The sequence below is a fragment of the Penicillium taxi genome (assembly GCF_028828555.1).
Source record: "Penicillium taxi strain IBT 34144 chromosome Unknown utg000002l_segment0_segment0, whole genome shotgun sequence".
Classification (NCBI taxonomy): domain Eukaryota; kingdom Fungi; phylum Ascomycota; class Eurotiomycetes; order Eurotiales; family Aspergillaceae; genus Penicillium; species Penicillium taxi.
In genome coordinates, this window is record NW_026643204.1 from 1,261,827 (window position 1) to 1,275,217 (window position 13,391).

At 47.7% G+C, this 13,391-nt stretch overlaps 4 protein-coding genes across 4 annotated transcripts; 1 reads left to right on the forward strand and 3 right to left on the reverse strand.

The window, feature by feature from the left end:
- Positions 1-195: 195 nt before the first annotated feature.
- On the reverse strand, positions 196-4,595 carry N7495_002399 (uncharacterized protein; the record flags this gene model as incomplete). The annotated part of the gene is made up of 7 exons (XM_057205068.1): positions 196-747; positions 797-1,053; positions 1,108-1,354; positions 1,410-1,856; positions 1,910-4,168; positions 4,235-4,423; positions 4,515-4,595. 7 exons carry the CDS (start codon positions 4,593-4,595, stop codon positions 196-198), a joined length of 4,032 nt encoding a protein of 1,343 aa, XP_057065675.1.
- Positions 4,596-5,188: 593 nt separating this feature from the next.
- Positions 5,189-8,658, reverse strand: N7495_002400 (Sfi1 family protein; the record flags this gene model as incomplete). Its single annotated transcript, XM_057205069.1, has 2 exons — positions 5,189-8,532; positions 8,595-8,658. 2 exons carry the CDS (start codon positions 8,656-8,658, stop codon positions 5,189-5,191), a joined length of 3,408 nt encoding a protein of 1,135 aa, XP_057065676.1.
- Positions 8,659-9,036: 378 nt separating this feature from the next.
- N7495_002401 (uncharacterized protein) lies at positions 9,037-9,336 on the forward strand (the record flags this gene model as incomplete). Its single annotated transcript, XM_057205070.1, has 3 exons — positions 9,037-9,099; positions 9,166-9,261; positions 9,316-9,336. 3 exons carry the CDS (start codon positions 9,037-9,039, stop codon positions 9,334-9,336), a joined length of 180 nt encoding a protein of 59 aa, XP_057065677.1.
- Positions 9,337-9,765: 429 nt separating this feature from the next.
- Positions 9,766-13,060, reverse strand: N7495_002402 (isoleucine--tRNA ligase ILS1; the record flags this gene model as incomplete). Its single annotated transcript, XM_057205071.1, has 2 exons — positions 9,766-12,570; positions 12,632-13,060. 2 exons carry the CDS (start codon positions 13,058-13,060, stop codon positions 9,766-9,768), a joined length of 3,234 nt encoding a protein of 1,077 aa, XP_057065678.1.
- Between the last annotated feature and the right edge of the window lie 331 nt (positions 13,061-13,391).

Here is a 13,391-nt window from a genome sequence, read left to right on the forward strand (position 1 = left end):
ATAAGAGTGTGTCCGTGAAAATCAAATTGAGAGCTGGCTCATGATCGAAGATACACTCCATGGCTTTCAAATGGGCAGCATATCAGCAGGATCGAAGTTACCGAGAAAGTTGATTTCTTATTGTTACACAAACATTTATGAAAAAGTTAAAGAAGATTATACAATCTCCTGGAAACGTACATTGAGCCCGACAAATTAGAACCCGAAACTATCAAGAAGCGAGTTGCTATCAGGTTCATGGAACATTGTTGGAGGTGGCTTCGGCTTCTGACGCTGTTTCTGTTTCTCAGCTTCATCAGCACCATCCGTCTGGGTGATCTCAGTCTCGTTCACAACCATCAGGTTAGTCGGCCGTACTGGTAGATCGGCAACAACAAGGCTGCTTCGCCGGCGGAGCAACTTCCTGTAATAAACTCCATCGCCATCTAGCCTAATAACAGACTGTGATTGCAGCGTCTGCATGTTGGGCGCGGCGGCTAGGAATTCCCATCGATGTACCAGGTCAAGGGCTAGAAGGTCGCAGCCCATTCGGTCATAAAGGCGTGCGTTACGGAGTACAAACTCCCATTCCTCTCGTGGGCGAACTTGTGAGGCCCCCTTCAGAGTTTGTAGGGTTTTCTCACGGAGTTGCTGGTAGAGGACGACCAAAGCAGGGTCGTTGGATAGATAGGATCTAGACTGGAGAGTGACTCGGCCTGGGGTCCCAGGAGAGGCTGGGGTTGGTAAAAGCAAGGTCTCGATCGGTGACTAGATTCAATTAGTACCAGGTTGCAGTTGATGATTAGCTGAGACTCACGATTAGTGACCGCACTGACATGTCTCTACGTCCAAGCATCCAGAAGGCCCACGAGGCCATCCATCGATTTCCTCCAGATGCGGCTTCGGGTAGAACTACCTCCTGCAAGAGATCTCGAAGAACTGGGCCATTTCCTCCTTCATAAACTCTGGAAATAGCGATTGCAAGCTGAAGGTCACTCAACTGGTGAACGATAACATTGACAGCATCACGTAGATGGTCAGCGAGGAGGAAAAATGCTGCAGCGTATTCTTTGGCTGGTATTAGCTTACTGTAAATGATAGGTTGATTTAGATTTGGGGTAAGCTTACCGAATCGTCGTTTACCAAGCAATGCATATGCATTTTTTAACGCAGACGTCTTCCATCGTGCTTCCTTGAAATCGTTTGCCAATAATCGCTGCGTGGGGCCTTGTTCACGATTTCCGTGCGCAACCCGCCACAGACCCTGCAGGATGCTTTTCTTGCCAAGGGCAAGATAGTACAAAGAACAATCAATGGGGTTTCTGTCCTCAGTTTTGGTATATTCGTTTCGAGCGACGACTTCCAGTTGTGCTTTCTATCAAGGAGGTTAGTTACCATAATATGCAGGTATCGTATCGACATATACTCACCAGTGCTGTTGGATCTGACAGCCACATGAATATGCCACTCTCTCTCGCAGCTTTCCATGTCAACTTTCCATGGAACTGACGCGAGACAAGATCTGTGAGTATGTCCTGACTGCCACTGTGGAAGGCCCACACAATTTCTCTCCACGAGACTCTGTCTTTGTTCGCTACACCTTGACTCTTTCTCAGCGTGTGCTGGCGAAAGAAAAGGAAATATCGTGCGGCATTGTCATCCATTGAGCGTCTGTGCTTTTCTACCATTGCAACACATTCAATGGTATCCACGAGACGGAATTGTTCATGGCTAGATAGTTGGGGTATCGCAATTCGTGCGAGATTTTCATTGAGAGCCACTGCGATGTTCTCATCTACAACAGAAGATAGCTCATCATCAAGTGTGGTGTCGATATATGAAGAGCGCATCTCTTTCGAGGCCTCTAATCGAGACATCTGTTTTAGTTAGCTCCGTTGCAGAATTAGGGATATAAAACGACATAGCATACATCTTTTTCTTCATAGAAGTGCTCAAGTGGCATGTCTAAGAAGCCGTCGAGGCCATCTCCCTCGGTGTAGAACTTAAGTTTGCGATGTAAAGTCAACAGAATAGAATGCACCAAGCTAGTTTTCCCAGCAAGGATACATTGTGCTAAGAATTGCGGATGGAAGATAGGCAGTGGGCCATTTAAACGACTGACGACATCAAAAACATCCACAGATGATAATCCATGGGACGGAATGCGTAGTCCGGAAATAAGGTGATCCGAGGTATCAATTTCCTTGTCATAAACAAACAGCTGATTGCCAGCACCGATAACCAGATGACCATTGGTGAGCCAACAAGAGTCACCAATGGGATGAGGTGTGAGATCTCGAATCCAGATCTCCCGAATTTGGGTCCATGAAGGTTGGGAGTCAAGGTAGTCGTACCGAAGTTGAGATAGCAGAATAACCTTGTGGGGAAACCCGACAGCTAGAACAGACTGCTTATCTGGGGTCGATGTCCAGTCAAGATCCCGAATAATATCACCTTGAGCAAAATGCTCCTCAAATTCTAGCTGAGCATTATTGGTATCCCAGATTGTCAAGTGAGTTCGGTCCGCATCGACAATCGCGGCTTTGCGAATGGTGCTACCACTAGCCAACGATATATTCTCGATGCCCGTTTCCACGGTCGACTTTAGTAACCATTCCACCTTGGTGTTTTCTTGCTCCAACCTTGCAGTCCACGTCCTTAAAGTGCCATCGTAGGTATAAGAAAGGGCAATATCGGGGGAGAATGCATCGAAGAAGCCAGAGCGTTTCGATTTTGGTCCTGCAGGGTCTACGGGCAGAATGTAGGCCAAGTCTTCATTCAGGCCCATATCGAAGGTACAAAACTTTCGTATAACGGCCCCATCAGTGGAGTTCTGACCATTTTGGGTGGGCCATTGAATCTCCCACGCTATTCCATGCATGTCGGCCCCGATAGCTGCCACATAGGCAATGCTTGGATTGTCGTCTGGGGTTGGAAGTTGAAGCACACATAGTGGCTTGCTTGATAATGTAAACGGTAGAGAAGCAAGTTCTTTTGCATGAAAATGACCGAAATCCCACAAAGAAACTCCATTGTGATGGAGGTTGACCAGGAAAGTGCTATTCTCAATGATACATGTCCGATGAATGTGCTCATCAGAGCTCAGGGAGCTTTTATGTATAAGCATTGACCCACTCTTCTGTCTCCAAATCGTGGCCTTGTTCTCGTCAGTCCGCGAAACAAGCGTATCACCAAGCGCATTTCGAATGATCTTCTTCACAGGATCAGTATGACCAGACCAAGATGCTCTTGGAGTGATTCGATTTTTCCGAGGCGCAGGATCAAAAAGTACATCCACTGATGAATCATACCACTCAATTCGACCGTCAAAGTGGTGGATAACAATGCTCAGCTTTTCATCGGACATATTGTTTTGGAAAATCCGGATCTGAGCATAGTCTTCCTCCGGTGACAGATGAGACATGAACCCAAATTTCAAACCCTCAACATGAAGAATGTTGAAAACGCTTGAATTGGTTTTCGGTTTGCCGACGTCTTCCAAAGCCCAGGCAGACAAATGGCCTCGGCCATCAGTCACCAGACAGATTTCCGGGCTCCTTTTTGCAACCTCAATAATAAGTTCCAATGTATTGTTTCTCTTCGGCTCTGAACTTCTTTGGACGGCTCGCTCGGTCACGGCACAGAAATCTCGAAAGTCCAAAAAGAAGCCGTATCTTCTCGGTAGCCCCTTTTCCATGCATGGCGCGTCTCTAGGCTGAACAGATCGATTCATATCAATTTCTGTCCAGAGCTGCAACGCTGAAAGAGCATGAATGTCCGTCACAGCCCACACTCGGATCCTGTTGTCGGCGCACAGGGTGTAGAGAACATTATCTTCTGACTTCTCTCGGTGAAATGGTAACTTCCAGTGTATCCCAGTAACTATATTCGGGTGCGGAAGGTATGAAACTTCGAACCGCACCTCGTTTGCACCGTAGGCAAGTCGTTTCCATATTTTGGCTAGACGGTCATATTGACCAACCGTCACCACTAGTGAAGCATCCGGAGAGAATTGCGCAAATTTCACCGGACTCCCGAGTTGTGTCTTCCATACTAGGCGCGGGGTATCTTCCAAAATCCACAGTTTCAATTGGGAATTTCCTAGCAGTATCTCGTTCGGTGAGCCCCATGATAGGGTATAGATCGGCTCGTCATCGTCTTCGGCGCGGAAAGTATAGGCAAGGGACCACTACAATACATAATTAATTGGCGGAGTTCTACGAAGCTTCACTGAGCAGGAATGGGTTATGCGCACCTTGAGGGTTTCACCTTGAATACCGTACGGCTGGTACACAAACACATCAGGCCCACCGCACACAGCTATCTTCCCTGAAGCTTCATCAAAAGCTACAGCCTCGAGCTTATGTGTATCATCAACGTAGATTGTTTGCAGGAGTGTCTGCGGACCGCCGAGGATGACCAGAGCCTGACCAGAGATATACGCCTATTAACGATGCGCGCGGACGCTGGTCAGCAAATAGGACATTAGACATAGCATTTGGAGCTGCCAGAGAATTTCAGCAATCGATTCTTACAATCACACGAAGTCCATCCCACAGAGCCGTGCTAAACGACTGGAGCTTCGCTGGGGGTCTCCCCGGCAGTACCGCTCGCATAGAGGCGAATCGAAAGGTGGACGCTCGTTGCGCTTAAAGCCACGTTACAGCATTTCCAGATCCAATAAATGGGTTGGTCATAAATATGAATTGAATAAGAGTGCCGTGGTTCAGATAAGATAATTCGAGAAGCGAGTGATCTTCAATAATGCGATCACTTGCAGGAGGAGGACCAAGCGGGCGGTCAACTGCGATCGCCCGATCTTCGGACTAGTTTTATCATACTTGCCAGTTGCTGAGGTTACTACTCTTACTCTAGTCAATTAATCAATTTAGTCGTCATTATTGTTGTCCCTTATGGACATTCAGTTACGTAGAACTACATCTGTTATGCCAAGAATTAATCCAAAGAACCAAATGGTGCTTGTCATATTCAATCATGTCGAGAAGTACATCTCATTATATCAAAACCCCAGGCTAATCCAAAAATCACACCAACCCCCATATGTGCTACCCCGGCTCCTATGCATGCTGTGATGTAACAAAAAGACAAACTTTACAAGAACATGAGCAGAAGTATAGTCATTAGTGATGTACATAGATCCCCCAGAACGGAAGATTTGGAAAGAGCTTCATATATCGGAGAAAAGGTGTCATGTTCGTGAACGACTCGCAGATTTACGGGCCTCCGTAGGGGAATCAGGGATTTCATCATCGGCGAACCGAACACTGATTGAGTTCCCACGGCGAGATCGGGGTCGCAAGGCCGATGCAGTTCGAGGAATTGAAGTTTCTACTCGAAGTAGTCGGCTAGCGAAGGGTGTTTGAGTAGGCGTAGCAGGCGTGGTAGACACTTGAGCCAAGGCTCGGGCGCGGGCAGCTCGTTTAGATGGCGAGGCTAAGTAGTTTGGTGTTGTAAAGGACGTTTCGTAGGTCGGGTCATGGGATGTGGCTTGAGATGTCGCCTGAGAAGCTGGCTGAGACGTCGACTGAGAGTTCGTTTGAGAGTTTGTAGTAATGTCGCTCAACTTGAAAGGTGTTTCGGACGGATTTTGATACCATGGATCGAACAAGACCGACCTCGGGGCCGACCTGGGAGCTGACAAGGGTGCTACCATGGGAGTTGTTGTCATAGGAAGGCCTATTTCTCCAAAATTCGAGAATCTTGCTGGTGTGAACAGGGGAGCTGGAGAGTCGAGCGCCTCAAGCTTCAGACGGGCCTTTTCCAGCCAGGTGCGGAAGAAATTTCTGGAATGTTTCCGCAGGGTTCTTTCTCGCATTGCTTCAGCGGTTTCAACTGTGCTCGTGATCTGAAAGATTCGAAGACTGAGCTTGCGGAATGAAGCTCCAGATTGACGGAGTATGTGTGAGCGGTACACTACGTCTGCCTGATCTTCCATCTCACGACGAGTCACATAAATCTCAGACAATTTGATCAGCTGGCTGAACGCGACTTGTCTGAAATAATGGTAATCGGCATCTTGAATGTCTTGAACTCGCCTCATTGCGTGTCCATGCCATCGAAATAAGACCTCGGACGCAATTATAAGTAGCTTTTTGCGATCCACATCTTCCGCATTCTGCTCCATACCGATGATATGTTGAGTGTTAGATTGCCAGGAAGCAAGTGCATTGGAAGCCAACCTCATTTTGATTTTTCGTCGAACTTTCGCATATGCCTCCTTCCGCCGTCGTTTGGCAGAGTCGAGGGTTGCCTCATGCCAACCCTTCAATGTTCGTTTCATGAGAAAATAAAATTGAGCATTACGGGCCCAACCTTCCATTTGCTGAACCTTCTGGTATTTAGCCCTCCACGCCGTGAGAGACTCCTGTGCCAGGCGTGGGGCGTAGAATTCAAATGCTGTATCATCCCGCTCTCGCTGAAGCAATAGCTGATCTCGCCAAACGGAAAATTTGGAGCGCATCAAATCTTCAGCTCGTTGGTCTTCGTGAATTTCCGCATGAAATAACAATCGTGTGTAAGTTGACCGAGTATTGGTCACGAACCGAGTGAAGACCTCTTGCTTGATGCGCTGCTCACGTATCCGGCGCATAAGCTGGAACCTCTCTGCTAAAATCCATTTGTACATAATTTCCATCTTCAATCGCTCGTCAATTCGTGCGCGAAGAGCAAGACAGCGCAGAGTGTCATTCCAAGACGTCCAGGCATTCCGTTTGATTCTGAGTTGATCAATTTCCTGCGCTTTTCTAGTCATACGTGCTTTCAAAATCCACATTGAAAAGGTGTTTCTTAGGAGCCTGGTTTCCACCCTATGAGTGACATGAGAAGCCGCAGGGGCCAGCCGCATCTGAGTTCTCCATTCGCCAAATATTTCTGCGGTGACTTTGTGTCGTAGGGAATTGTCAGCTTGCTGCTGTGCAGAGATTATCTGTCTTGACCTCGAAGACCATATTTCGAACGCAAAAGCCAAAGCGGATTGTTGATTGTGAACAACTAATTCATGCTCAAGAGCTCGATTGTTCCGTAATCTCCGCAGCCAGTATAAAAGTGACCGACTTTTGAGCCGATGATCGTACCATTCAGGTGCTCGCCTGTCGCAAAAAGTCCAGAACCATTCCCAATACCAGGTATGTTTCAGATTTTTCTGCTGTGTTGAAATTGCTTGGGTCTCTGCTGCCTTGATACTCAAAGCTTTCTGTCGCCACTTGTTGAAGGGTCGCTGTAGTGCGAAGCGTTGCGCTTTCAGCTCATTGACTGCAGTGATCTCACGCCAGGCATTAAAGTACTTAACACTTAGAACATGGTGTCTGGCAGCGGATGTGCGGGCTACTTCTTCGGATGAGAGTTGAGCCCAGTGAGTGAAAGCTTTTGTCATCAAGTATAGATCGCGCGCACGATTAGCGCGTTCGTCAAGATGTTTGAAAAATCGCTCCGTTCTGACTGAGTGCCTTTTCTGCTGAATGATAGTTCGCCATGGCTCGAATGCTTGTCGTAGAAGGGTATTCCGGTCACGATTCATAGCAACGGATTCCCTAGTCTCACGAATCTGTCGCGTTTGAAAGGCTCGTTTCAGCCACTGGGTTAGTATCTTGCGGCACATCGCTCTTTGTCGATACATGTTGAAGGTGTCCGCATCCCGCAGCAAATCTGAAAGCTGCGGTCTGTAGCTAAGATACTCGGGCGGAATATCTTGTTTCTCAAACAAATCATCTTCCTCGACATGAGAGGTAGCATATTGGGATTCTCCTGATTCAAGGCTATTTGACGAGCTAATTGATGGAGATCGGCGAACATGTGAAGCGGCCTTTGCTCTCTTTGAGCGATCATGATGCACAGCTGATCGAGCGACTACTCCGTTGGTTAACGGAGCAGGCTCTGCATTTACATCCCTGTTACGTGCAGTATCAAACCTGCTTATCAATCGGCGACCAACTTCGAGAAACTGTGCAATTAATTGTGTACGATCCGGTGATCTTGGTGTGTCTTTTGTAAGGTTTGGAGACAGTCTGGGCTTCGAGAATTCGGGTTTTCCAGTTTGGAGCCGCGACATTGATGAACGGGAGCTCGGTCGCTGAATAAAGCTTCGCTGTGTGATGTCCTCGCCAATATCAAGCGTGGTATTGAAAGACGCACGTCTCCTTGGTGTTCTTGAGGTGCTATTGATAAGAGGAGTGTGATCTTGTTCATGAGTCTGGCCGCTGTGGCCGCTGTGGCCATTGTGGCCGTTGGTGTTATCAACAGCATGATGCTGGTTCTCCAGGGCATCATTACCACCTGTTAACCCATCCTCGCCAAGGTCAATCACAATTCCCATCTGATGAAGCGCATTCTCGAACTTTTCGAACAGGGTCGGGCCCTTAATGTCTTTGCTTCCCATCTTGAACAAGAAGCGCTGGCACGCAAGGCCAGGATCGGCGTCAACACCATGCTCCTGGATTACTTGATCGTATGCTGCAAAGAGCGCTCGGAATGGGAGTCGATTGACTTCGGGGTGTCCCTCTGCGCGAATGACAACTTGATAGAGGAAACCAACATCTAGAGAGCAAGGCACGGTTAACGAAATATTAGGTACCGAATAAGACAGAGCTACTGCTCACCATCATCTGATAGGGATGAATCTTCTTCAGTGGAAGCGCGCCGCTGAGAGGATATCGGAGGCATCGAAAATTCGCGACCTAAAGCGCGCTTGTCGCATCTGGGTCATAGAGACGACGGACCAAATGAATCATCGCGAAAGGGGAACCCCGATTAGAAAGCAATCACCACAGATCAATCTAGTCTGTAGCTCAGTAAGAGAAAAGTCGGAAAATTAAGGTCAACCCCGCGCCGTTCGTTCAAGCAAATCGGGTTGTTTTGGTGGTCGCGATAGAAACATGCCTAGAGTCACGTGTATAGTAGAGCTATTTCTTGGTTATGTAATCATATTCGTTATTCCTGATTTTTCAGGCTACAATACATGTCACTTCTTCGGTCCAGAGCTCACCAAATACGCTTGCTACTCTCTCTCTCTCTTTCTCTCTCTCTTTCTTTCCTGTCAATATGCCGGCACGGACTAGGCCAGTGGAGAAATTTGCAAAGGCTACTGCCCAGTGCTCAACTGAGGTATTCATCTCAACTCATGAAGGAATCTCGAATCGTAAGAACCTCAACGCTAATTCGGCTGTCTAGGCCGCGGTATATGGCAAGTGTATCTTCGCAGAGTACAATTCCGTCCACAAAGATATGTGTGCTAAGGAGTTTATGATATTGAAGGATTGTTATCTAGTAAGTATTCTGCAAGGGACTTGTATTTTGAGCCTATAACTCATCTCTTCCTAGGCCGCATCGAAGAAGGGTTAAGGAAATGCCAATAACCTTGGAATAATTGTGGCTACCAAAACATTATTGAAAATTCACATCATGGTGCACGACTGAACGGGTCACATCTATCGATGGATTTTGTTGCATTAATTGTACTTATACATCCAGGACTCCCGCCATGCTTGGAAATATAGTATCAAACATAGATCCTCAGGACTTCGGGAGGAAACCCACTACTACAGGAATCCAGAAATCCATGGGTGTTTTAAGGAACTTGGAACACTTAGGGGCTTCCATGGTTGAATTCGGAACCTTGGAAATGCTTCAACATCTACTCTTAATAAAAACAACCTCGGAAGTAATATTTCAAAGAACGAAATTAGAAAAACTTGGTAGACTGCTACGGATCTACATTTATCATAAGTAATCATTGTTTTTTAAACTAGGGTATGGATTCCAAATGAAGCTTTACAGCTTCACCAGACGCAGCAAAAAGGTGGCATTCTGCACCTCCTGCTCCTCCTGGGAAATGGTACCCTCCTCGTCAGCAGCAGGGGACTTGCCATTAACAAGGATGCGTTCATCCAGTGGACGGCGGACGGCTTTCTCGATAGCCTGGGTTTGGGACTTGAAAGCTTCTCCGAGACCAATGTTCTCTGGATCCGACAGTACAATGTACTCCATCTTCACATCATCGGTGGGAACCAGGCCAGCCTTCTTACGTAGGCGCTGGACACGGTTGATAATTTCACGTCCAAGACCTTGATGAGCCAGCTCTGGGTACAGGTTGCTGTCCAGGATAGTCATCACTTCGGCATCAGTGTTGGTCTCCATTCCCGAGGAGTTGGCGTCCTCCTGGATGCCTCGTTTTACAACAAGATCACCTTCCACCAGCTCGATACCGTTAACTAGAATCTTCTTCTCAGCAACGTATCTCTTAACATCGTCACTGGACAAGTCCGGCAAGGCCTTCTTGACCTTCTGCACGTCCTTCTTCAATTTCTTGCCCAGAGTCGGCCAGTCAGCATTGACACTGTACTGAACATTATACTTCGCCTCATCAGTGGAGAGGACAAGGTCAATGACGTTCAACTCCTCGATAATATAGTTCTCAAGAGACTTAACGTCATCCAGATACTGCTGGTCTTGGTGGATAACCACAAGTGACTTCAAGGGAGTCTTCAAACCAATTGACCGACGCTCACGTGAAATACGGCCAAGCTCAATCACCTTCTGCATGCGCGCAACACGGCGCTCCACAACCTCGTCGAACAACTCCTGACGCGGTTCAGGGAAGGCAAGGAAGTGGATGCTACGAGGGTCATCAGCACGGAGGGACTCGGGGATGTGCTGAAGAAGACGCTGGTAGATGCTGTCGGTAAGGAATGGAGTGAAGGGAGCAAGACCGCGGACCATGGTGTAGATAACCTCGAAAAGAGTATTCAAAGCGTGCAAAGTATCTTCAACACCATTCTCACCCTTCAGACGCTTGCGGTTGAAACGAATGTACCAATTGGTTGTGTTCTCAATCAGCTCCAGTAGTCGAGGCACAACAGTGTAAAGGCGGTATCCAGCCATCTCCTGGTTGACAAAAATGAGAAGACTTTGGCAACTGGCCAGAATCCAACGGTCCATAACGTTAGTGTTAGTTGCCTCAGCCTTCGGATCGAAGATGAAGTCAATGTCGGAAGCTTTCTTTAGCAGAGCCACCTGGCCCTCGAAAAACTTGTAGCTGTTCCACATGGGCAGTAGGACCTTGCTGACAATTTCCTTGACACCCTGTTCCTTGAAACGGAGGGGCTCAGCACGGACAACGGGTGAATTGATCAAATACAGACGCAGGGCGTCTGAGCCGTAGCGATCAATAATCAGAGTAGGGTCAGGATAGTTCTTCAGTCTCTTGGACATCTTCTTTCCATCCTCGGCAAGAACGATGCCGTTCACTACGCAGTTCTTGAAAGGCAGCTTGCCAAACAAGTGAGTACCGAGCACAGTCAGAGTGTAGAACCATCCACGAGTCTGGTCCAATCCCTCAGCAATGAAGTCACCAGGAAATCCCTGCTCAAATTGGTCCTTGTTCTCGAATGGATAATGTTGAGAGGCATAAGGCATGCTGCCAGATTCAAACCAGCAGTCAAACACCTCGCTAACACGGCGAAGAACACCCTTGCCCTGCTTGCTGGGGATGGTGATGTGATCCACCTTATCACGGTGAATATCATTGAGCTCACCCTTGTAACCACTTAACTTCTTGAGTTCCTCAACACTGCCTACAGCAACAACCTCCTTGAAGTCATCACTGACCCACAGGGGAAGGGGAGTCCCCCAGAAGCGATTCCGAGAAATGTTCCAGTCACGGGCATTCTTGATCCAACTAGAGAATCTCTTCTCCTTTACAGATGAGGGAACCCAGTGAGACTTCTCAATGCCGTCAAGCATCTGGGGAATAACAGGGGTGACCTTAACGAACCACGAGGGGACAGCACGGTAGATCAACGGGGTATCAGAACGCCAGCAGAATGGGTAGCTGTGAGTAATTTGACTGTCGACGAGAAGACGACCGATACCCTTTAGGTGTTTAATGATGGCCTTATCGGCAGCCTTCACATTCTGGCCGGCGAAATCCCGAACCTCTGCAGTGAAGCAGCCCTGGGGGTCGACAGGGTTAGGGGGATGACGGGTCTCATTGATGACACCGTGGTTGACGGCAACCTGGTAATCGTCTTCACCGAATGCAGGAGCCTGGTGAACAATACCAACACCGTCCTCGGAGGTGACATATTCGTCATTCAGCACTCGGAAGCCGTCGTCCTTGAACTCTTCATAGAAGTAATCGAAGAGGGGCTTGTACTTCCATCCCAGCATATCAGAGCCCTTGATGCGGTCTACAACCTTGTACTTAGCCTTTTTCGGGTCCTTATAGATGGTCCGAAGCAAAGACTCGAGGAGAATATAGTTCTTTTGTGTGGCCTCATCGAAGATCTTCACGTACTCGAATGTAGGGTTGGCACACAGACCAGTGTGTGACGGCAGAGTCCAAGGAGTAGTGGTCCATGCAAGCAAACAGGTATCCGGGTCATCCAAAAGAGGGAATGTAACGACAACTGCAGGATCCTGTACATCCTTGTAGTTCTGCTGCGCTTCGAAGTTGCTAAGGGGTGTGTTGAGAGCAGTCGAGTACGGCATAACACGGTAACCGCGGTAGACTAGACCCTTGTCGAAAAGTTGCTTGAAAACCCACCAAACTGACTCCATGAATGAAGGGTTCATAGTCTATTTTAGACGAAACGAGTCAAAAACTGTGCGAATGACTCTGGTTTAAAAGAAAACTGACCTTATAGTCATTGTCAAAATCGATCCAGCGACCCAATCTTTCGATAGTTTCGCGCCACTCCGAAGCAAACCTCATGACGATAGCCCGGCACTCTTCATTGTACTTCTCAATGCCGATCTTGCCGACTGCCTCAAGACCGGACATGCCGAGTTTCTTATCGATCTCGTACTCAATGGGAACACCGTGAGTGTCCCAGCCAAATCGACGCTCAACATAGTAACCCTTCATCGCCCAATATCGGGGAATGATATCCTTGATTGTGGAGGCAAGCAAGTGTCCATAGTGAGGGAGACCAGTTGCGAACGGCGGGCCGTCGTAGAAAGTGTATGGCTCACGGCCTTTGGAGAGTTCAACCTGGCGTTTGAAGGCATCAATCTCCTTCCACCGCTTGAGGATAAGCTCCTCTTCAGCGGGAAAATCGATAGACATGATGTTGGTAGTGGATTACAACTTGCCAACAGACGAGGGGCAGATACCTAAGTAAAAATAAGTGTGACTCAAACCCCACCACAATTTTGCCAGTGCGCTCCGCGCCCTCACCGCCTTCTACCTGTACTATGGACGACATAAATGTTATAAGTTGATGTGATGCGGTGAAATATTTGAAAATAACTCTGTATATGGGATCGACTCGCCAATATCCCATTCTACTACAACGTACATCATATATCCAGTCTGCGGATAATGCGTCGCATGTTCAAGATCTATTTGGGAGCTTTCTTCATATCTACAAAGTTACTGGTGTAAATATCTAGCTATT